At 48.9% G+C, this 24958-nt stretch overlaps 1 protein-coding gene across 1 annotated transcript in view; it reads left to right on the forward strand.

Moving 5' to 3' along the window:
- The window catches only part of HCN4 (hyperpolarization activated cyclic nucleotide gated potassium channel 4), a 54221-nt gene that overhangs the window by 22604 nt on the left and 6659 nt on the right, over positions 1 to 24958 (forward strand). The window contains exons 2-3 of the mRNA XM_008159958.3: positions 10715 to 11138; positions 21988 to 22149. Of these exons, the coding sequence (XP_008158180.3) occupies positions 10715 to 11138; positions 21988 to 22149 (586 nt within the window). The remainder of the gene's footprint in view (positions 1 to 10714; positions 11139 to 21987; positions 22150 to 24958) is intronic.

The raw sequence follows: 24958 nt of genomic DNA on the forward strand, positions 1-24958 counted from the left end.
TCACACAGACTGAAAGTGAAGGGATGGAAAAATATCTTTCAGGCAAATGGAAATGAAAAAAAAAAAAAAACACAAAACTGGGGTAACAATACTTATATGTGACAAAATAGACCTCAAAATGAAGGCCATAATAAGAGATAAGGAAGGCCACTTCATAGTACTAAAGGGATAAATACAACAAGAGGATATAACCCTGATAAACATATATACACCCAATGCAGGAGCACCCAAATACATAAAAAAAAACTCCTGGAAGATATTAAGGGAGAGATAGACAAGAATACAATCATAGCAAGGGACTTTAATAAACCACTGACATCACTGGATAAATCCTCTAGACCAGTGGTTGGCAAACTGCGGCTCACGAACCACATGTGGCTCTTTGGCCCCTTGAGTGTGGCTCTTCCACAAAATACCACGTGCAGGCACGCACATACAGTGCGATTGAAACCTCATGGCCCATACGCAGAAGTCGGTTTTCGGTTCTCAAAAGAAATTTCAATCATTGTACTGTTAATATTTGGCTCTGTTGATTAATGAGATTGCCGACCACTGCTCTAGACACAAAAAAAAAAAAAAAAAATCAGCAAAGAAACAGCAATCTTAAATGACTCACTAGATCAGATGGACTTAATTGTCATCTTCAGAACATTTCACCCCAAAGCCACGGAATATACATTCTTCTCAAGAGCACAAGGGACATTTTCAAAAATAGACCACATACTGGGTCACAAGCGAAGTCTCCCCAAATTCAAGAAGATTGAAATCATATCAAGCATCTTCTCAGACCACAATGCCATAATATTAGAAATAAACTACAATAAAAACAATCCAAAAAACTCAAACACTTGGAAGCTGAATAGCATGCTATTAAATAATGATTGGGTTATAATGAGATCAAAGAAGAAATTAAAAACATGCTGGAAACTAATGACAATAAAACCACAACAATCCAAAATCTATGGGACACAATGAAAGTCCTGAGAGGGAAGTTTATAGCTCTAGAGGCCTACCTCAAAACAAAACAAACAAACAAAAAAAAAACTGGTAGTAAATCATCTAACTCTACAACTCAAAGTATTAGAAAGAGCAATAAGAAAAGCCCAGAGTGAGCAGAAGGAAGGAGATAATAAAGATCAGAAGAGAAATAAATGACATAGAGGCCAAAAAAACACACAAAAACAATACAACAGATCAATGAAACTAAGAGCTGGTTCTTTGAAAGGATAAACAAGATTGATGAACCTCTAGCCAGGCTCACCAAGAAGCAAAGAGTGAGGACCCAAATAAACAAAATCAGAAATGAAAGAGGCTAAATAACAACAGACCCCACAGAAATACAAAGGATTGTTAAAAAATACTATGAACAACTCTACTCCAACCAACTGGACAACCTGGAGGAAATGGACATATTCCTAGAAAAATACAACCTTCCAAAACTCAATCAGGAAGATTCTAAAAATCTCAATAGGCCTATAACTATGGAAGAAATTGAAGCAGTCATCAAAAAGCTCCCAGCAAACAAAAGCCCGGGGCCAGATGGCTTCATAGGGGAGTTTTATCAAACATTCAATGAAGAACTAAAACCTATCCTCCTCAGATTATTCCAAAAATTCAAGAGGAAGGAACACTTCCAAGCTCATTCTATGAAGCCAGCATTACCCTAATACCAAAACCAGATAAAGACAACACAATGAAAGAGAATTATAGGCCAATTAGTGGCCCGGTGCATGAAATTCGTGCATGGGGGGGGGTGTCCCTTAGCCTGGCCTGCACCCTCTCCAATCTGGGACCCCTCAGGGGATGTCCAACTGCCAGTTTAGGCACGATCCCTGTGGGATCAGGCCTAAACTGGCAGTCGGACGTCCCTCTCGCAATCCGGGACCGCTGGCTCCTAACCGCTCGCCTGCCTGCCTGCCGCCTGCTCGTCCCCAACTGCCCCCCCATTGGCCTACTCACCTCCAAATCCCACCCCCCTGGCCTGATCGGCCTGATTGCCCTAACCGCCTCTGCCTCAGCCCCGCCACCATGGCTTTGTCTGGAAGGACTCCTGAAGATCTCCAGGAAGGTCTCCTGGTCTAATTAGCGTATTACCCTTTTATTAGTATAGATATCCCTCATGAACATAGATGCTAAAATCCTCAACAAAATTCTAGCAAGTCAGATCCAGCAGTACATCAGAAAGGTCATACACCATGACCAAGTTGGATTTATCCCAGGGATGCAAGGATGGTACAATATCCACAAATCAATGAACATGATACATCACATAAACAAACTGAGAGATAAAAATCACAGTCATATCAATTGATGCAGAAAAAGCATTTGACAAAATCCAACACTCTTTCTTGATAAAAACTCTCAGCAAGGTGGGAATAGAAGGATCATACCTCAACATAATAAAAGCTATATATGACAAACCCACAGCCAACATCATACTCAATCAAAAACTAAAACCATTTCCCCTAAGAACAGCAACAAGAAAGGGATGCCCACTCTCACCACTCCTGTTCGACATAGTACTGGAAGTACTAGCCATTGCAATCAGAAAAGAAGAAGAAATTAAAGGCATAAAACTGGAGAAGACATAAAACTGTCCTTATTCGCAGATGACAGATACTGTACATAGAAAACCCTAAAGACTCCATGAAAAAATTATTATACTTAATAAATCAACTCGGCAATGTAGCAGGATACAAAATCAATGCCAAGGAATCTATGGCATTTCTTTACACCAATAGTGAACTTACAGAAAGAGAGACTAAAAAAGCAATCCCATTTACCATTGCATCAAAAAAATCAAGATACCTAGGAATAAACTTAACTAAGGAGGTAAAAGACCTATATGTGAAAAACTATAGGACACTGATAAAAGAGATAGAGGAAGGCATAAACAGATGGAAGAACATACTGTGTTCATCGATTGGTAGAATCAACATCATCAAAATGTCCATACTACCCAAAGCAATCTATAGATTCAATGCAATCCCCATTAAAATACCAATGGCATATTTCACAGACATAAAACAAACTCTCCAAAAATTCATCTGGAATAAAAAAAGACCCCAAATAGCTGCAGCAATCCTGAGAAAGAAGAACAAAGTAGATGGGATCTCAATATCAGATATCAAGCTGTATTACAAAGCCACTGTTCTTAAAACAGCCTGGTACTGGCACAAGAACAGACATATAGATCAATGGAATAGAATAGAGAACCCAGAAATCCACCCAAACCACTATGCCAAATTAATATTCGACAGGGGGCATGAACATACAATGGAGTCAAGACAGTCTCTTCAGTAAGTGGTGTTGGGAAAATTGGACAGATATATGCAAAAAATAAAAATGAAACTAGACCACTAACTTACACCATACACAAAAATATACTAAAAACGGATAAAGGACTTAAACATAAGATGGGAAACCATAAAAATACTAGAGGAATTCACAGGCAGCAAAATCTCAGACATATGCTGAAGCAATTTCTTCACTGATAATGCTCCTAGGGCAATGGAAACTAACGAGAAAATAAACAAATGGGACTACATCAAAATAAAAAGCTTCTGCACAGCAAAAGAAACCATCCACAAAACAACAAGAAAGCCTAATGCATGGGAGAACATATTCGCCAGTGTTATCTCCGATAAGGGTTTAATCTCCAACATTTACAGGGAACTCATACAACTTAACAAAAGGAAGATAAACAATCCAATCAAAAAATGAGTAAGGGACCTAAATAGATACTTTTCAAAAGAAGACGGAAAGCCAAGAGACATATGAAAACATGCTCAAAGTCACTAATTATCTGAGAGATGCAAATCAAAACAACAATGCGATATCATCTCACACCTGTCAGAATGGCTATCACCAACAAATCAGCAAATGACAAGTGTTGGCGAGGATGTGGAGAAAAAGGAATCCTCGTGCACTGCTGGTGGGAATGCAGACTGGTGCAGCCACTGTGGAGAACAGTATGGAGTTTCCTCAAAAAACTAAAAATGGAACTCCCATTTGACCCTGTCATCCCACTCCTAGGAATATATCCTAAGAAACTAGAAACACCCATCAGAAAGGATATATACACCCCTATGTTCATAGCAGCACAATTCACCATAGCTAAGAATTGGAAACAGCCTAGGTGCCCATCAGCAGATGAGTGGATTAAAAAACTGTGGTACAAGGAATTCTTACCATTTGCAACAGCATGGATGAAACTGGAGAGCATTATGCTAAGTGAAATAAGCCAGAGAAAGATAAATATCACATGATATCACTCATTTATCCTATCTAATAAAAGTAATAAGCAAATTGACTGTCACTCCAACACACAAGATGGCTGCCCCCATGTGGTCAAAGATGGCTGCCACAAGATGGCCTTCAAGGGAGAGCAGCTGGGGGCAACCAGGCCTACATAGAGGGCAGTTAGGGGCGACCAGGCTGGCAGGGGAGGGCAGTTGGAAGGTACAAGGTCTGCAGGGGAGGGCAGTTGCGGGGGACCAGGCCTGCAGGGGAGGGCAGTTGGGAGGGACAAAGCCAGCAGGAGAGAGCAGTTGGGGGTGACCAGGTCAGCAGAGGAGGGCAATTAGGGGCAATTGGGCCAGCAGGGAGGGCAGTTAGGGGCGACCTGGCTGGCAAGGGAGGGAAGTTAGGGGTGACCGGGCTAGCAGGGGAGGGCAGTTGGGGCAACCAGGCCTGCAGGGGAGGACAGTTAGGGGCGACCAGATCTGCAGGGGAGGGCAGTTAGGGGTGACCAGGCCAGCAGGGGAGGGCAGGGGCAATCGGGCCGTCAGGGGAGCAGTTAGGCGTTGATCAGGCCGGTAGGGAGGGGACTGGCAGGGGAGTGCTTAGGGGGTGATCAGGCTGGCAGGCAGAAGCGGTTAGGGGCAACCAGGCAGGCAGGCATGCGAGTAGTTGGGAGCCAGCAGTGCTGGATTGTGAAAGGGATGTCCGACTGCCCGTTCAGGCCTGATCCCAGGTGGATCACGCCTAAATGGGCAGTCAGACATCTCTCGAGGGGTCCCAGATTGGAAAGGTTGCAGGCTGGGCTGAGGGACACCTTGCCCCCGTGTACGAATTTCGTGCACCGGGCCTCTAGTGGAATATAATGAACAACATAACTGATGAACAAAAACAGATCCAGAGACAGAGAAGCATCAATCAGACTGTCAAACTTCAGAGGGAAGGTAGGGGAGGGTGGGAATAAGGGGGAGAGATCAACCAAAGGACTTGTATGCATGCATATAAGCCTAACCAATGGACACAGACAACAAGGGGGTAAGGGCATGAGTGGGGGGGTTGAGGGGGTAATAGGGGGATGAGGACACATATGTAATACCTTAATCAATAAAGTAATTTAAAAAATATGCATGTGTGAAAATGGATGCGTGTATGAGGGCAAAAATTCACAGGAGTGCATATGAACAAAAATATAATCCTGGGTGTGTTTGTGCATGTGCATATAGGGTGGGCCACAAGTTGGTTTGCCTGGAAAATAAGAAAATAATTAATACAATTAAAACTAATAAATAATAATATAAGAATAAACTCTGTGTAAACCTGCTTGTCTGCCACCCTATATGTATATGTGTGCAGCTATGTAGACATGTGTATGTGCATGCATGTGTGTGTGTGTGAGCATATGTGCTCAAGCATGGGCATAAGAGGAGGCTGACAGAGTTCATCCTGTTCTGGGACCTCCACTTCTAACCCCATTCAGGGAAACCTCCAGGAAGGAGAGGGTCTTTGGTCCTTGAGTTTCTGAGTTCAGAGTCAGGAGCCTCTTATCTTCTCTTCCCTCAGCTGCCTTGAGGCCATGCCCTTCATCTGAGACCAAACCATGAAGTGCTTCAGGTGTCAGTGTAGAAAGCTATCTGGCTTTTTGTGGTCCCTCCTTCCTCCTGTGCATGGAACCTGCTCCTCCAAAGCTGGCCTGTAGGCCATGTCCTCCCGCTGTTTGCCTGGGTGGACCTGTTGGCTCAGGTAGGAAGTAAAGGTACAGGATTGAGGGAGGATGGGCCTGGGACCCTGGGACTGAACCTGAGGCAGGGCCTCTTTCTGGCCAAGACTTCCTATCAGCTTAGAGAATACTACACACAATAGGAGAGAGTCATCTGGCTTTGGAGAGATCAGTGCCTCTAATTCAGACATGTGCCAACTCCAGCATGTTTGAGGGTGGTTGTCCACTGCTTCCTTGCCAGAGTCCAACACCCACCACCATGGATGCATTCCCTGGACTGTGGGATTTATTCATGAATGATTTTAGGGGCAGTGTGGTGCTAGGGGAGCATGGGAGTGTGGTGCTAGGGGAGCATGGGCATCTGGCTTGAGGCTTTGAAAATATTATGCCCTCCTTTGTGGACCTTAGTTTTCCCTTCTACAGGACGACTGCAACTGGGCCTTACTGATAGCTGATGACAGATCCTTTTAGTGCTTTAAAGGTGTGCTACTTGCCCTAGCTAGTTTGGTTAAGTAGATAGAGTGTCAGCCTTCAGACTGAAGGGTCCTGGGTTCTATTCCCATCAAGGGCACTTACCTTGGTTGCAGGCTGGGCACATGCGGGAGGCAACCAATTGATGTGTCTCTCTCACATCAAAGTTTCTCTGTTTCTCCCCTCCCTTCCACTCTCTAAAAATCAATGGAAAAATTTCTTCAGGTGAGAATTAACAAAAAAGAAAAAAGAAAGGTGTGCTACCTTGCCCACTCTGGGAAGTACCTCATAAGGCTCCAGCATCAGGAGGATGGATCCTCTTGAAACTTCTTTGCAACCCTCTTTTCTCTCTTGTCTCTGGACCAGGGACTGCACCTGCTATGGTGGCCACCTCTCCAGTATGATGCAAAGGTCTGAGAAAGGCTTGTCCGCCTTCCTGAATGAATCCCACTGAGGTTGCTAAAATCCCAAGAGGTCAGACTCTGGAGTCCCACAGACCTCTCAGCTCCTCACTAGCTGTGTTGTCTGGGAAGATGGCTACTTCTCTCTGAACCTCAGTGTCATTATCTGTAAAATACAGATAATAGCAGCCACCTTCGTGCTGGTGTGAGGGTTCAGTGAAGTAATGCATGGAAAGCCCAAAGCAAGCACTCAATAAGTGTGAAGTGTTTGGGGATCTTCAGGAATACATGCTTTTCAGTCACCAAGGAGTCCCTACTGGAAATCCCCAGGGACATTAAGGCATCACTTAAGATGCCTCTGGTAACTAGGATTGTGGAATAAGAGGTGCCAGGAAGTGGAGGATGCCAGTGGGGAAGCTGTTGCCAACTTCCCCTGGCTAGACCAGCACTGTGGGGCTGGCTGGCAGGCTGGGAACTGTCCGTGGTTCTGAATATCATTTTTGCTCTGGTTTGGCTCTGCTTTAAGAAATCTGTGCCACCATCTGGCAAAGAGTAAGGAAGGTTCATCTGTGAGGCCAAAGGCAGCTCCCAAAGCCCCACTTCACACCTCTTCCAGAAGCACTTTCTGGCCTCACCCTTCTTGGGCACCAGGAGCCCATCTTTCTAGATGCCTGGGCTGCTGCCAGGATGGTTTCTTACATCATGGTCCAGCTTGTTTTCTATCTAAGCCTTATCCTCTGGCTGGACCATGAGCTCCCTGGGATCAGGGCATCTGTCTACCAAGGTGAATAGGTGCTGTCGTCTTATTGTTCAGGGAATATTATAATCACTGGCGTCCACTGCTGACTCTTATAGGACCATTGAGTCACCCTTCATCCCTACCCCCAGGAGATGCTTTGTTGTGGCTTTTCCCTAGAAGACTAAATCTTCCTCCTCCCTCACCACTTTTCTCAGAATTTTTTGACTTTCGGGTTACTTATTTACTCATTTAATAATATATCTAGGCATAGGTCAGAACATATTACAAACATAAATTTTTATAATGATTCAGCCAGTGAGGTTCTGTTATTATCCCCATTCAGCAGATGAGGAAACTGAGGCATTGAGAGATTAAGTGACTTGCTAGTAAATGATGGGACCAGAAATCAAACCCAAGTTGGCTGGCTTTGAGAGCCTGTGCTTCTTTTCCCTCACCACATTGCACTGCCTTTTGCGTAGCCCGAGATGCTCCAGCATAGTGGTTTGTGAGGAGAAGTGCTCCAGTATTCCAACCCCAGCCCAGATCAGGCACCAGAAATATCCCTTAGCATCTGGAAACTCAGGGTTGAGACTATTAGTCAGAATGGAAGGAAATGGGTGTTTTTGTATCATTTAATTTAATTTTATGAAGACCACTAAATGCAAACATTTTTCTGTTGATTACTGTCTCAAATTTGGTCTGTAATTGAGAGAACTAGAGCTGGGAGAGTGTAGAAACCCACTGGAATGGCAGGCCTGACCGAGTCAGCATTCGCAGCTGCTTGTGCCCGCTCTGTTAATTTTAGAAACTCCTCCAGCCTGGGTGTATTATTAGCTTTATGTACAGAGGACCACAGGAACCTCGGTGGCCTCTCTGTGCCACAGTATTTTTTGTTTGTTTGTTTTGCTTTGTTTTTCCCAAGAGATTAAATGAAAAGGGGTGATGGCCATGTGTATGCAGGAGTGTTTACACACTGTGTGTAAATAGGGATACATGTGTGTGGCATTTAATAAGTGTCTGCAGCTGTCTTTGGATGATGTGCATGAGGCTGGGCAAGAGAGTGTACACAGCTAAGAACACCCCTTACACACTGAAACCATTCTCCTAGGGCCCCTGAGTCATTAGCAGGGTGTGCTGTGTTCTGTGTGCTGGTGTGATGGCTGGGGTAGGCTCTCAGGTCTTAGGTTGGGTTCTCCCAGATGGCATAGGCGGGTTGGAGCTAGAAAAAGGCTGGTGGGTTTTGGGACAGAGAAGGAGCTGAAGTTGACCTCTTGCCATCAGTCTTAGAATGAGAAGCACTAGCCGAGTGAGTCTCTGACTTGAGGTCCTATCTTAAAACCCTGAAGGGCTTGGCTTTCAAAGGAGCTGTCAGAGGCGGTCTCTCCAGAAGCTGCCCTTCCCTGAGATGTGAGATGTAGGACACTGTCTGCCCCCTTCCATGAAGCAGGCCTTGCCCTCTCCTTGACTCATAGCACCGTTTTGAGTCTGGTAAAGAAGACAGTTTGCTGTGAAGTAATTTTTTTCAAACCTAGAACTCTTCATGCAGGGTTGTGGTGGAATCCTCTGAAGACTCTGGGAAAGCTTGTGTGCTTGTCTCTCACACCCTTTCTCCTGGCTTCCCTGCAGTAGAAGATTAAATTTTTTAAACTGTATTTTTATTGATTTCAGAGAGGAAGGGAAAGGGAGAGATAGAAACATCAATGATGAGAGAGAATCATTGATCAGCTGCCTCCTGCACACCCCCTACTGGGGATTGAGTCTGCAATCCGGGCATGTGCCCTTGACGGGAATCGAACCCGGGACCCTTCTATCCACTGAGCCAAATCAGCTAGCCCCCCTCCCCCCACCCCAGGTCTTCTCTACCCTATCTTATTGCCCATGTCCATGGGCTATGCATATAAGTATATAAGTTCTTTGGTACCTCTTCTTGTTCCCCCAACCCCCCACATTGAGATATGTGCTCTTGTTTCTTTATTAATTAATAAAGATTAATATCTTTATCTGTTATTGTGTAACTGTCTAAATTAGTAACAGAAGAAAACATCCCTGCAGTGCAAGTGCTTTGTCTTAAGGCCAGTCCTGGGTGGCTGGTCTTGGGCTGGGTTCCAGGATGATTGGTCATACCTTCTAGACCTGCGGTCACCAACCGGTGGTCTGAGGACCACTGATGGTCCGTGAGGTCTGAAAGGTTGGTGACCGCTGCCCAGTCGGTGCCTGTCTGTGCTGTCTGCACACTCCAGAGGGGCCCCTACTGGGCCAGGTGGGAGGCTTGAGAGTGGCCCTTACCTCCTCACATTGCTTAATCTCGCAGAGGCTTTGCCTCCCTCCCTCAAGAAGCACTTGCAGTTGCTTTCAGGCCTTATCAGAAATGATGCAGGTAAGCCCCACCTGGTCTCACTCCATTACATTGAGTGGTAACTCATTGGTATCTGAAATTGCCCTATTAACACTTCCTGTTTTTGAAGATATAACTACCCTCCCCAATCCCATGTTAGAATGAAAACCTCTGATGGCCTGGCATTTTCTGACGCTAGGATATAGGTTAAAGGGTGCTCCCAGAAGCCAGATCAGAATTTTGGGACTGAGTGTTGAGGCTCTACCCCTCACTGCACATTGGGGAAAATGAGGCCCAGAGCAGGGAGGGCATGTGCCTGATGTCACAGCATCTGTGACAAAGCTGGGACTGGAGCCTGGGCCTTCCCTGCTCTCTGGTCACGGTCTGGGGCATGTTTGTCTGCTAGCCTGTCTCAGCATCAGCTGTCCCTCAGGGAGGATGGAGCAGCCTGGCCTGAGCCCAGGATAGTTCTGGGTGAACTGTTCCTACCACTAAAATAGCCCTGTAATTCTCTCTGATACCATTGTTTGCTTTGTTTTTCAGCCTGACTCTTACTGGGGCATAGGATGCAGGTAGGAGGCATGTTATCAGGGAACTCCTGGAGGGGCAGGCAGATGGTACCTTTGGTGAAAGAAGAGCCTCTTTCCCTGCCAACGTCCACGTCTTGCCCTGGCTCCCATATGTCTGCCTCCCGCAGTGTCATAGAACCTCCCGGGACCTCTCTCCTACACTTGCTCTCCCTCAGAATTTCTCTCAGTTTGTGACTCATTCTCTTCCTCCTTCTGGAAACTGACCCCTTTGTCTCTGGGCAGATTCTACTGGGACCTGACCATGTTGCTGCTGATGGTGGGGAACCTGATCATCATCCCTGTGGGCATCACCTTCTTCAAGGATGAGAACACCACACCCTGGATTGTCTTCAATGTGGTGTCAGACACATTCTTCCTGATCGACTTGGTCCTCAACTTCCGCACAGGTATTGTGGTGGAAGACAACACAGAGATCATCCTGGACCCACAGCGGATTAAGATGAAGTACCTCAAAAGCTGGTTTGTGGTGGATTTCATCTCCTCCATCCCTGTGGACTACATCTTCCTCATTGTGGAGACACGCATTGACTCAGAGGTCTACAAGACAGCCCGGGCCCTGCGCATCGTCCGCTTTACCAAGATCCTCAGCCTTCTGCGCCTCCTGCGTCTCTCCCGCCTCATTAGATACATTCACCAGTGGGAAGAGGTGAGTGCTTAGACGCAGATCTCTTGGGGGAAGGATGTCTTCCCCCACAGGGTCTGAGGGGCCAGAAGATAATCTCAAGATAGTTGGATGTGGGCTGTCAGAGTATAGCAGGCACACCTGCTCCAGGGGGACAAATATTAGTAATTTCTTGAATATCGTGTGCTAGATACTGGGCAAATCACTTTATAGGCAATATCCCATTTAAGTCTCTAACATCCATGGAGGGTACCATATAGGTACACCCAGGAACCATGTTTTAATGAGGAAACTGAGAGACAGAAAGATTAAGGGATTTATTAAGGTCACAGAATCAGTAATTCGTGAACCCAGACTCCAGAGCATGCACTGGTAACCACTGAACTATATTATAAAGGTTGCAAACTCATAATCCTATAGGGGCCAGACAGGAAATGTGAATGGTGAAATGGGCCAGTTGGAAGGCATTAGGGAGTGTAGTCTACTGGGGAAAACTGGAAAACGTCTTCTGTCTAGCTCTAGCCACTTATTGTCAAGTGGGAATGGCCTCGGGTTGCTAGATCTACAGATTTATGATGAGAAACAGGAATCCAGATTTTGTTGGCAACTATTTTAGGTTGGGTCCTTCTGGAGCAGACCCTGAGATAAGGATTTGCATGAAAGTGATTTTTTTTTAGGGGGAAGTGTTTCCAGGAAGATATAGTAAGGAATTGGGGAAGAGAGAAAGGGAAAGGAAGGAAGGAAGCTAAGCAAGGGTATATACCATGGAGGGTTACTTAGGCCCCATCCCATGGGGACCTTTTGGGATAGTGTATACCATGCATCAGATGTGTTAGAATTTTATTGTTGTTATTAATCCTCACCCAAGGATATTTGTTTCATTAATTTTGTTGTTATTGTTAATCCTCACCCGAGGATATTTTTCCATTGACTTTTAGAGAGAGTGGAAGGGAGGGGGAGAGAGAGAAACATCGATGTGAGAGAGACACATTGATTGGTTGCCTCCTGCACGTGCCCCAACCAGGGCTGGGGATCGAGCCTGCAATCAAGGTATATGCCCTTGATCAGAATCGAACCTGGGACCCTTCAGTCTGTGGGCTGACGCTCTACCCATTGAGCATAATCAGCTGGGGCTCCATTGATTTTTTTTTAAGAGAAAGTGGAAGGTGGAGGGAAGAAGGGAGGGAGGGAGGGAGGGAGGGAGAAAGAGACAGAGAGACAGAGACATCAATGTGAGAGACACATCTATTGGCTGCCTCCCTGCATGTGCCCTGACCAGGAATGTCAGGGACTGGGGATCGAACCTGCAACCCAGGCACGTGCCCTTGACTGGGAATCAAACCCACAACCCTTCAGGGTGCAGGCTAATGCTCTAACCACTGAGAAAGGTGGTTAGAATTTTTTATATCCCCTTACCTGCCAACCATTGGTTCACAAGCCTTCCCACCCTCAGTGCTAGCAGCAGGCAAAGTGGTTTCCAGCAGCCTGGCTCTAAAGCAGGAGTGGGGACCATCTGGCCTGTGGGCTGTATAAGGACCGCAAAATCAATTGGTCTGGCCCGGCCAAGGCATTAGCGGTGAGTTAATTAAATATAGCAGGCTAATTTTTAAGTTGATAATTTTGTATGGCCTGGGAATGATGTTATAAATATCCAAGGCCCTTGGCAGAAAAATGGTTCCCCACCCCTGCTCTAGAGAGTGAAAGCACCAGGAGTCTAGAGTTGTGTATGCACAAGAAAATGTGTAAAGGATCCTCAGGCCTCAGGGTGGAGCACAGATTACAGAAACTAAATAATAAATCAAAGGAAAACGGGTAAGCCAACACCATTCTGAACAAAATTTACTACTCTGTGAGCTGATTGCAGTTGTCTGGGATGGGGGAAAGGGAGGGGACTACCATCTGGGGTTTGAAACAACAGATGACCTTGCCAGGTGTTTCCGTCTGTATCTGCCACCACCCAAGTTGCATCTCTTGGCAGCAGCGGTAGGCAGGCCAGCCTGGAGGTATTGGGGTTGGGGAGAAGTGCTCTTTGAGACATCCCACCCGAGGGTCCTGAAGCTTCTGCAGACGTGCGTTGCCTGCCTCAGCTTACTGCTGATGTTGCTCTCCTGCTCTCAGGACCTCTGCTCAACTAGGATATTTCCTAGGTACAGGATACAAAGTTCCCAAGCATAGGACAGGAAGCAACTACCCCAGCCAGGAGCACCCATGCTGATGGTTGGGGCACTGGCAAATTGAAGTCAGAGGTGTCATGAGCACCTGTGCCACAGAAGTGCCTACACCAGTCTAGCGGAATCACTCCATGCAGAAATTCTCCTTTGCTTCGAAAATTTGCATTCTTTCTATTGACAGAGAAGCGGCAATGACTTGCCCATGGTCATGCAGCAGATACCTGGCAGAGCTAGATGAGAACCCACTTAGTGTTCTTGGTTCTCAGCAATATGCAGTCCCTGCCTGGTGTAGGGCAATGCTTGAAGGCTTTGGAACTAAAATGACACAGTGGAGACTTGAGTTAAAATGCTGGCTCCACACTGCCTACCTGTGTGACCTTAGTGCCATCTTGCCTCTTTGCGCCTCAGTCTCTTATCAGCAAAGTGGGTATAAGTAGTACCTTCCTCTTTGGATTATTGGGAGGATTAAATGAAATGATGTTTGTAAAACCCTTTTTGTGAAGCCTGGTGCCAAGAATCATTTAATAAAGGCTCTCACCCTGGTTGGGTAGGTCAGTTGGTTGGAGCATCATCCCATACACCAAAAAGGTTGAGGGTTTGATTCCTGATCAGAGCACATACCTAGGTGGTAGGTTCAATCTTCGGTCCAATTGCCTGTGGCAGGCAGCCAATTGATGTTTCTCTCTCTCAAATAAATAAAAACATACCCTCACCTGAGGATTAAAATCCTATCTAATAAAAGAGTAATATGCAAATTAACCATCACTCTGCTCTACCCACAAGCCACGCCCACCAGCCAATCATAGTGAGTATGCAAATTAACCCCAACCAAGATGGCTGCAGCCACGGATCGAGCAGGAGGGAGGCTTGGGTTTCCCTGGTGATGGAGGAAGCCAAACTTTCCACACACCCTGGCAGGCCCAGGCCTCCACTCAAGGCTACAAAGTTTCAATTATAGAAGATAAACAAATTCCAACAGAAATGGCTGCAGCCACGGAGCGAGCAGGAGGCTTGGCTCAGCCCCAGGCTACAAAGTTTCAATTGTAGAAGGGCCTCCGCTTGGATCGCCAGGGGGCGTGGCTGGCCTGCAAACCACCACAGGCCCCTTGCCCAGGCCGCCCCATGCCCCAAGGGAACCTCCATCCTGATCCGGGACACCCTTCAGGGCAAACCAGCTGGCCCCCACCCATGCACCAGGCCTCTATCTTATCTAATAAAAGAGTAATATGCAGATTGACCATCATACCAACACACAAGATGGCTGCCCCCATGTGGTCAAAGATCCTGCCCCCATGTGGACACAAGATGGCCACCACAAGATGGCCAGCAGGGGAGGGAAGTTGAGAGGGACCAGGCCTGCAAGGGAAGGCAGTTAGGGGTGACCAGGCTGGCAGAGGAGGGAAGTTGGGGGTGACCAGGCCTGCAGGGGAGGGCAGTTAGGGGCAAACAGGCTGACAGGGGAGTGGTTAGGGGTGAACAGGCTGACAGGCAGAAGCAGTTAGGGGCAATCAGGAAGGCAGGCAGGCGAGCAGTTGGGAGCCAGCAGTCTTGGATTGTGAGAGGGCAGTCAGACATCCCTCGAGGGGTCCCAGATTGGAGAGGGTGCAGGCTGGGCTGAGGGACACCCCCCATGCACGAATTTCGTGCATGGGGCCTCTAGTAATAATAATAATAAAATAAAGGCTCTCCCCTACCAGTTATCTTAGTACTTCTCCAGGGCGTTTCTTTTTCTCAAATACTTTTTACCAATTATTTCACTGGTTCTCAGCTGGCTAGTCAAACAGGGCAGTGTTTATTTCCCTGATTTGTCAGGTGAGGAAATTGAGGATCAGAGGGTCAGCTGCCCCACTGGCAGGGTTGTTGACCTAGACCTCCTGACCAGGTTCCATGTGACTCCTGTTTTCTCAGGTGACCTGAAAGGAGGTTGACTTTGATTCTGTTGTTCCCTTTGTTAGGGACAGCTCTCAACTGGGATTAGGAAGGTAGGCAGCAGAGCAGGTTGAAGGGTGTGGGTGGAGGATTACCATGTGATAGGTTGGGTCTGAGATAGATGAAGGACATCTAGGTGCAGAGGGAGGTTGGCATGTGGGTCTGAGCACATGGCTGAGAAGAGCCAGTGGCTATGGTGATGGTGTTGGGGTGGTAGGGCCGCTCTGAGAGGCTGCAGAGGAAGAATGGAGGTGTAGTTACTGGAACACCCTGAGAGGCTTGTCTCGGTTTCTGACCCAAGTAGAAACGTAGGACCATATTGGCTCACTCAGTCCCTAAGAAACCCCAACCTCTGTTTATCTTGGACTCACTGCTAGACCATCATCGAATGCAGAGAAGTGGCTGCTCTTTCCTTCTCTGGCATCAGCTCATGACTCCAGGCCCCAGCCCTGGTGGCTAGCCTTGTTCCCCCAAGACCCAGGCCCTGGGGCTGTGGCATTTGGGGGAGTGGGCAGAGCTGCCAGTGGCTGGGCAGGGTGGGCCCTGAGACAGGAGATAAGTGCGTCTTCCACACCATACATCCTGGGAACTCAGGGCCGGGCTTCTGTCCCCATTGTCCCTTGGGCCTGGCTGCCCTCTGGGTGACCCAGAACTGGTCCAGCAGGCTCTGGCCCTGAAATTTCCCTAGGGTAGTCAGAGGCCCTAGAAGACCTCAGATTAGGGCTCTAAACTGTACATCACTACCCAGTCTCATGGGCAGGAAGGGAGATCCCTGGAGACCAGATGGATGGCTCCCCACCCCTCCACACAGCACCCTTATTTTGCCTACCAGCTGGGGAGTAAATTGTTTTACGTGGTTTCTGCCAGGCACACTGCCCAGCCTAGAACTACCACTAGACCCTTGGATGGATTGGGGTTTCTAAGCTAGCCCCAGGAACCCTATATCCAACCCTTAGTGGCCTGCTCCAGCCCCCGGGTTTCACTTAGTCTCCGCTTGGCTGGAAGCAGTAGTAGGGTGACCTTTGAGGCCCCCAGTTTGCATGAGACCTGGGGAGGGAGGTATTTAATAGAGAAAACCCTGCCCTATCTCCCCCAACTCTCTATGTGAATCTCTTTCCTTCTTTGGACCTGTTCCCGACTCTCAGTTATGTTCTGGTGTTCTCAAAGGCTGGGGCTTAGTCCCTATGCCAGCCTCCCTTTGTGAGATCACCTTAGCTGATCCTGAGGACATTGTTATGAATTCAGGGGGGACTGGGGAGTGAGCCTCCCATGGTGAAGGAAAAGCTTGCCTGAGGCTCCCTGGTGAAGCTCCAGAGATGTTGGACTCCTGACCCCCAGCTTTAGCTGCCTCCCCTAGTCCAGCCCAGCCCCCAAGTCAGAGTTCCTGAGCATTAGTGGCAGGTGTTGGGAGTTGGGGTACGTGGAAGGTTTTGGCAGGTGTAGGCTGCCATCTCGTAGGATGACACTTCCTGCTTCCATCTCAGGCGATCTAGGTCAGCATCCTTCTCAGCCAACCCTCTTCCCTCCCTCGGAGGTGTGAGCTTGTTATAGGCACCGAGGCTATTGTTAGAAACCCTGGTCTCTTCCCCTTTGGATGTTTGTTGAAAGGGTCCAGGACCCCAGTAACCCATCCCAGAAGCCTCTTCCTTCCTTTGGCAGCTTAGAGCAGTGGGAGGAGGCCTGGAGGCAGGAGGCCAGGCCGTGATGGCTGTGTGACCTCCTAATGAGCCTCCTCCCCGTGTGGGCCTTGATTTCTCCCATCTCTCTCAGAATCGAGGTTTGGGATAACACAGAGGGGTGGTCCTGGCCCTCTCTATGGGCCCCGGAAGGGACTCAGCATGACACCTCAGTTCAGATATCTCCAGGCTGTGCTGGGGATATACTTGGAGCAGCCACTCCCTCAGGCCTGGGATTGCTGTCCTCCATGTGGCTGCTTGTTCCTGAGACACCAGAAGCTTGTTCTTTCTGTGGAGAAAACAAGCCCCTGGGAGGGAACTCACCCAGGCCCTCAGAGGAGGCCTGGTGGAAACTGCAGTTTTTGGTCTCTCTTGGACTGAGAAATCAGCTCTTTGTTTTGAGGGCTGGGATAGGGAAGGAAAGGAAACGCGCTGATACCTCCTGTGTGCCAGCTGCGGACATCATCTCTCCGGACCCCGAGACAGCACAGGAGCTGGCAGCTATTGACACGGATGAGGAAATTGAGGCTCAGGGCAGAGAAAGCACTTGCCCAAAGTGGAATCGTCACTCTGCCTTTGCACTGTGGTCAAGACACTACAGAGGGAGTGGGAGTGGAGCTTCCCCCGAGTGCCATCTGGGGCACAGACAGTGGGCTTCCCAGGCTGCTCACCCAGCAAGGTTTGCGGAGACCTAGAAATGAAGGTACTCAACCCCCATAGTCAGAACCAATATCATAAAAGGGGACTGTAATAAGGTATAAAGATCAAGACAAACATTTGCACAGTGCAGCAGCCTTGCAGGTGGCCTGTGGCCCCAGCCCACAGTGTTTGGCAACCTCTCCCAGCAACAACCAGCCTTGCTCTCAGCAACCACACCTGGGTCCTCACTATCTGGGGTACCCTCCTGGCCTGAATGGATGCCCCCCCCACCAACTCTTTGCAGGAACGTCAGACTTTTCCATGTTGATGTTTTTGGCTTTCTAGTGTCTGATAGCTATCCACAGTACACCTCCCCACCACCCAAATGCCCATAATCCCCCCTACTAACCTCCCACCTCCCAGCAAATACATCCTTCTTCAGCCCAACACCAGACACCACCCCCAACGTGTCCTCTGTAGGGTAAACTAGTCTGTGACTTCCGGCAGAAAAGGACACCTTCTTTCTTCCGGCAAAGGCAACGGCAGATTCCCTGTGAGCTGTACAAGCACAGAGCGGGGCCTTTTCAAATGTCACTGTCTACACTGTGATGGCCTTGATCCCCATCATACCCTCATCACCTTCACACTGAGCACTTCTCAGTTCCTGAGACCCTACCACACGTGCTTTACCATATTCATTGCTGAGATCACAATAAAGACAAAATTAGACAAGGACCTGATCTTGGAAGATAATTAGTTACAAAAAAAAAAGAAAAACATAAGTAATACAAAAAGAAAAGAAGACATTGCATAAGAACGTGCCAACCTTGATACGCAGAATATTAAGAGTGGTTCACAGAAAACAAAACAAAACAAAAAAACAGTTACTGTAGGCAGTGGCCATCTGAGACACTTTCAAAAAGTGATCCAAGGCTTCCTTTAGCTTCTTTAGCTCCTACTATCCAGTTCAGGCTCTTCTAGAAAAATATCCCAGAGTGGGGGGGTCTTAAACAAACAAACATTTACTTCTCACAGTTCTGGAAGCTGGAGGATGAGATCAGGGTGCCAGCATGGTTGGGTTCTGGTAAGAGCCTGATTCCTGGTTTGTAGATCATCTCTGTCATGTATCCTCCTTGAAGGGCACTAATCCCATTCATGGGGCTCCAACCTCATAGTCAAATCACCTCTCAAAGGCCCCACCTCCTAATACTATCAGATTGGGGATTAAGGCTTCATCATAAAAATTTGGGGGTGACATAAACATTCAGTCCAGCTCGGAAATGAAGGAAATCAATAATAATGATCCTACCTATGTATGTGTCCAGGTTACAGAGCACTTTCTTAACCACATCAATTTCTCCAGCAACCCTGAGAAGTGGTGGGCAGATAGCTAGCTTCTTAGTTGAGGAGAGGCTGAAGTGTGGTAGGAAGTGAGGGCAGGTGCTGGCCATCTCTGAGGCTGTATGATCCCATGTCACTGGCCCTCCTCATGGTTGGTCCCATGTCACTTGGGAAGCTGGTGACATCCTGGTCAACCAAGAACTTGAAAGGCTAATGACTTGCCCAAGGTCATAGAGCTATTGTGTTCACCTAAGTGCTAAAGAGGCAAAAGTGGAGTCTTCCCACAGAGCCAGAGCTTGGTGCTGGTACTCAGGAACTGCTGTGAGATTGAGATGAGGCAGAGGGAGCCTATGGGGTTTAGGATCCAAGCCTAGGGCATGGCCAGCAGCAGAGGGTTGGCCAGAGACACCAGGGTCTTGCTTGGGTATATTCTGCATCCCAGACACAGGCCCCAGTCCCTACTGAGCCCTGGTTGCCATCCCAAACTGCCCTGCCTGCTCTCTAGTGCCCACCACTCCTTACACTGAGATGTATCAGCTTAGCCAGGACCTGGCCCACTGACAACCCTGGTGCTGGTTCCTGTGCCCCAGTGGGGCTAGGCTGCAGGGCATAGGGCACTGGGTTGATTGGGGCCAGATGCCGAGGAGTCCCACCTGGCCCTGGATCCAGCTTGCTGTAAATCTGGCCACATAACCCAGTCACTTTGGGTTTAAATTGTTTTATCTGCAAAATAACCACCTTTTTTGTCACCGGGCCAATCTGACAATCTGCAGGCAGCCCTGGTTCAGATCTGCCTCTACTGAGCTGCCACTATAACTGTAAGCAAGTCCTTTGCTTCTCTGAGCCTTGGTGTAAAATGTAGTAAATTAACAATATGTTCAGCAGAGTTTGTTGTGCGTTTAAGCGAGATGATGACTGTGATGTTATTGTCCCTTTGTCACTGGGCCGTGGAGGGTGATGGGGCAAGTTGGAGCTGCCATTCTCCATGAACCTTTCCAAGGTCCATTTCATCCTGAAGACTTCACAGTATGTCTGCATTCAGAGTCCTGCTACTAAAGGGGCCACAGGAGGGTGTGCCCTGTGGGTGATGGAAAAGTAGTATTCATCTTTAGTGGTTCAAAACCTAGACCCCAGGTTAAACTCACATTTCAGAAGGAGAAGCTGAGGTCACTAGTATAGAATATCCTGCCACCAGCTACGAAGCTGCAGTTAGAAGACCACTAGACGGGGGTAGAAATATCTAGGGTCTGTTTCTTTGGGCCTCAGTTTCCCTATCTTGAAATGGGCTTAAACTAGTTCTTAAACTTATAGGCATTTGAAAAGTCAGTAATTTTGGCTCAAAGTCCCTCTCTAGGAAGGTTGCTCTGCCTGGGAATAGTATGGAGGAACCAGAACTAAGAGTGAGGTCATACTCCAAAGTCTCTAAGGCTAGAGGCAAGGAGAACTTCTAGAGAACTCCCTCTAGACTTCCTGTCCATCTCTCCATCCCTTCACTGGTGCTTCCTGCTGAAACTGGACCAAGAGGCAGCACTGGGAGGAGGGAGGTGGAGTGTGGACACTGGGATGTGCCCACCCTTAGCCCTGCCCAGCCATAGTTCAACCTCTCATTTGAAGTCACAGGGGTAGAAATGGACGGGTGGCAGTGGGCTGGGGTTGAGAGTGCTGTACTTTATTAACCTGTATAGGAGAGTGTTACTACTAATACCTATTAACTAATCATGAAGATTAATTATTAATAACCATTCTCAATTTATTGAACACTTCTACACCTAATACTAAGCATTTTATATGTATACTAGAGGCCCAGAACACAAAATTTGTGCATGGGATTGGAGTCCCTCAGCCCAGCCTGCACCCTCTCCAATCCAAGACCCCTCAGGGGATGTATGACTGCTGGTTTAGGCCCAATCCCTAAACCGGCAGTCAGACATCCCTCTTGCAATCCAGGACTGCTGGCTCCTAGCCTGCCTGCCTAATCACCCCTAACCACTCTTCCTGCCTGCCTGATCACCCCTAACTGTGCCCCTTCTGGCCTGATTGCCCCCAACTGCCCTCCCCTGCCGACCTGATCGCCCCCAACTGCCCTCCCTGGCACTGGCCTGATTGCCCCCTAACTGCTTTTGCTCCTCTGCGCTGGCCTGATCACTCCCTAACTGCTTGCTCCCCCATGCCTGCCTGATCTCACCCCTAACTGCTCGCTCCCCACGCTGGCCTGATCTTGCCCTTAACTGCTTCTGCCTCAGGCCCTGCCACCGTGGCTTTGTCCGGAAAGAAGTGGGACGTCCGGAAGATGTTGACCTGGTCTAATTAGCATATTACCCTTTTATTAGTATAGATTTTAATTCTTTAGACAACCCACGCAGGTAAGAATTTTTATCGCCATTTTCTAGATGAGGAAACATGATCAAAAAGATTCAGATATGTTCTGAAGGTTGCACAGCTGGAAATTGGGTAGGAAGAGGGCCTGGGATCAAAGTCTGTGTGAACTTGGAGCCTGTGTATCCCAGCTGTTTCCTTGCAGTTCCATGGCTGCCTTAGGCAGAACCCACTGGCCCTGGGGGAGTCCTAAGAGTCTGGTGACTGATTTAGGGAAATACCATGCCCCTGTCATGACTACAAGCTGTGGTCCCCTGAGGAGCGTCAGGCTGGCTGGCTCTTCTCCTTGTTGTTTCAAGGCCTAGACAAGCTGATAAAATGATTTCTCTACCCACTTCAGGGCTGTATGGGGCTCCAGGTGCTCTCCTTCTCTCCAGGTATGGGAACCCCAGACACCCCTCATTCTTCTCCCAGGCTGTTTGATTTGGCCTATAGGCAAATCCCCAGGGTAGGAGAAGCCGCTTTGAAAGAGATGAGAGATCCTGGATGTCTGGACTTCCCATGGGAGCCCCCCCGCCACACACACACACACCTGCACAGATCCCTTTGGGGCCCTGCAGCCTGCAGTCTGCTTTTTTCAGGGCCTGGCCTGACACCTTCCCCCCTAACCATAGCCTGACCTGAACGGAGCTGGGCGCACTGCCATGTGTGTGCAGAGCGGTGCCACTCGGAGCTGCAGGGTCTGGCTGGGTGGTGGTGTCCCCCCCGGTCACTCACCTGGTCACTTACCTCTGTGGACAGATCTTCCACATGACCTACGACCTGGCCAGCGCCGTGGTGCGCATCGTGAACCTCATCGGCATGATGCTCCTGCTGTGCCACTGGGACGGCTGTCTGCAGTTCCTGGTCCCCATGCTGCAGGACTTCCCTGACGACTGCTGGGTGTCCATCAACAGCATGGTGGTGAGCACCCAGCCGGGCCCTGGTGTGGGCAGAGGGGGCTGATGAGGCACTGAGGGGCAGAGCAGGTCCACAACTTAAAACTCCTGAGTTCCAACAGGTAGGACCCTGAGGTGCCAGCCCAGCACCCACGGCACATGGCTTTACCCAGTACAGGTCTGTCACAGCTCGTGGCCACACACTGCTACCTCTGCCTTCTTACAGCCTCACTGCAGCTGGGAGCTGGCTGTTTGGAGCTGATTTCACCCAGACAGACTAAGACCTGGGCTCCTTGGATTCCGTCAGGTGTGGCAGAGCTGGGCTGGTGGCTCCTGCCCTCCTGCCTGTTTGCCAGAGGCACACCTGTTACCGATTGGGGTTACTGACTGGGACCTCAGTTCTTTTCGTCGATGCAAAAAAGATTTTAAGATCAACGAAAATGAAAGTAAAGCAAAATGGGGTTTATTGAAGATACATTCTAAACAAGGAGTGGGCCACTCAGAGAAAGAGAAAGAGAGAAAGAGAGAATGGCTGGGCTGCTTTAACGCACTGGAAAGTCAGAGAAAGGGGGCCTTGGAGACAGGTTTAGGGGTTAGCCGGGATGAGCTGCAGCTGCCCATTCCTCCCCTGGTTGCAAGCCTCGTGTGGTCCTTTAGAGGCTGGGAGGTATGTGCCTGTGGGGGAAGGGAAGGAGAAAGGGAATGGCATGGGCGTGCTCCTTGAAGGTAGAGCGCAAGTGCAAGAGATAATGGCCCTCAACTCCTGGGTTTAAAAGAAGGATTTTCTGGGTGGAGACTTTCATTTGTATTTAGACAGAAACTGCCTTTTTTCTGGGCATGCCCTTACCCATAATGCATACAGAAAAACCCATGGGGGCGAGGTCAAACCAAAATACAAATTTTATTATAATTAATCCAGGACCCTAGTGAGGTTGTATTGTCCTGTCGTTTTCCTCTGAGCATGTGCCAAGAACCAGCTGGCTCCAAACCTGCCTGCTGGCGGTCTGCTGGCTGCTGGGCCACCCATAGAGAGGCGGTCTGAAGGTAATGCTGGTCCGACCCCTGATCAGGACCCCAGGGCAGGCCCCACCCCAGCCACTCAAGTCTAACTTCCTACTCACAGATCCACCTTTAAAAGCCAAGCCCAAGCAAAGAGAACCCTGTGAGGGATGACACTGTTGGTAGCAGGCATAGACTCCCAGATCACACACAGTGGCTACCTTCTGCTCCAGCTTCAGAGCTGGACTGTCCCCCTACTCCTGTCCTTCCCTCACCCCCCATCCCACATACACACATACATCCTGATCATAGGTGGTGTCCTGAGTAGGGAGGACAGACCAGATTGAGCCTGATCCCTTCCAAACCTGTGGGTGGTTGAGAGAAGTTGAAATTGAGGCTAGGGAAGCCATGGGGCAGAGTCCCCATCCCCCCATGACAGGGTGGGCTCCAGGAGGGATGGAGGACCCCCTGGACCTGTGAGCCTCTTTCTGTGCCTGGGAACCCCATGCTTACAGGTTCAGGGGGACCTGTCAGTTTGGTTTGGTCTGTAGGCAGATCTCCAGGGCCCCTGAGTAGGAGAAGCTGGCTTTGAAAGAGGTGAAAGAGATTCCGAGCATCTTTCAGTATCAAATAGGCCTTTAGAAAACAGCCTTTTGATGAGCTAAGTGTAAATGAATCAGCTATATGGATTGAATTTCTGAGTCCCCAGCAATAAGGCTGGAATTTCTGACTGAAGGCAGTTGGGGGGTCCCTCCTGTTCCCCCAGTGCTCAGGCCCCCTCCACGCCTTGAGATCAGCCCCCCCCCCCCAGACCTCCCACTCAGGTTTGGACTGAGCACCATACCAGCTCAGCTCTGTCCAGTATGGTCTCAGTGACCTTGAACATGTCGTGCAGCTCCTGTGCCTGCCTTCAGGTGCTGAGAACAGCCTGGTGACCCCGGAAGTGCTTGAGGCTCTGGCCAGGGGTTCTGTGGGTCATGCAGTAAGGTGGGTTCCACATAATTGCTAACATATTCATTGTGTGAGCAGAGAGGCTTTGGGGAGGTGGCCAGCACTGAGGTTCATCTGGGGCCCCCTCGTCTGGGACAGTTTCCTCCATGTGAGGGTGACAAGCCCACACATGCACTAAATTCAGGAGATGGCCCTTCTGAGCCGTGTTCCCACACTGAGGCTTCCTTGAGACACCAACTAGCTTTGGAGACAAAAATAGCCAGTTGCCTCCCTCCCTCTCTCCCTCCTCCCACCCCAAGCATTGTGTGTTCCAGGTAATCCGCCTTTTGTGGGGGGAGGATAACTGGTGGCCACAGCCCCGGGTAGATGCAGGCAGGGTTCATGCAGGAAGGGAGTCAGCTCAGCAGCACTTTAGATTTTGCTCACCCAAAATGAGGACATTGTTTTTGGCTTAATCTGAGAGTCTGTCCCCCTAGGGGGAGCATATCTGCTTTTACAATTGAGGTCAGTGGGGAAATGGGCTTTACTTGGCGTAGTTTGGGGTAAGGGGCTGGAGCTATTTTAGTAAGCAGAGGACAGCAGGTGGCTCACCCTGAAGTCTTTTGCTGCTCAAGAGGCCCAGGCTGCTCTGTGAGGGCTGAGAGGTTAGATGGGGGCTACACCACTCCCATCCCTTTCTAGACTTCCCATCTGATCCTGATCCCCCACTGCAAGAGAAAGGCCTAAGTGAGAATTCACTTGGTCACATAGGTTACCATTGTGCGCCGCCCTGCCCCTCTCCAAGGCTTTCAGCCACTGGCAAAGTGGGACCCCTGGGCTCAGCAGCTGGGAAAGAGTTGAGGGATGGGAGGTGGTGGGGACTTTTCTAGGTGCTGGTGAGAAGG

The sequence above is a fragment of the Eptesicus fuscus genome, chromosome 5, assembly GCF_027574615.1.
Source record: "Eptesicus fuscus isolate TK198812 chromosome 5, DD_ASM_mEF_20220401, whole genome shotgun sequence".
Lineage (NCBI taxonomy): Eukaryota > Metazoa > Chordata > Mammalia > Chiroptera > Vespertilionidae > Eptesicus > Eptesicus fuscus.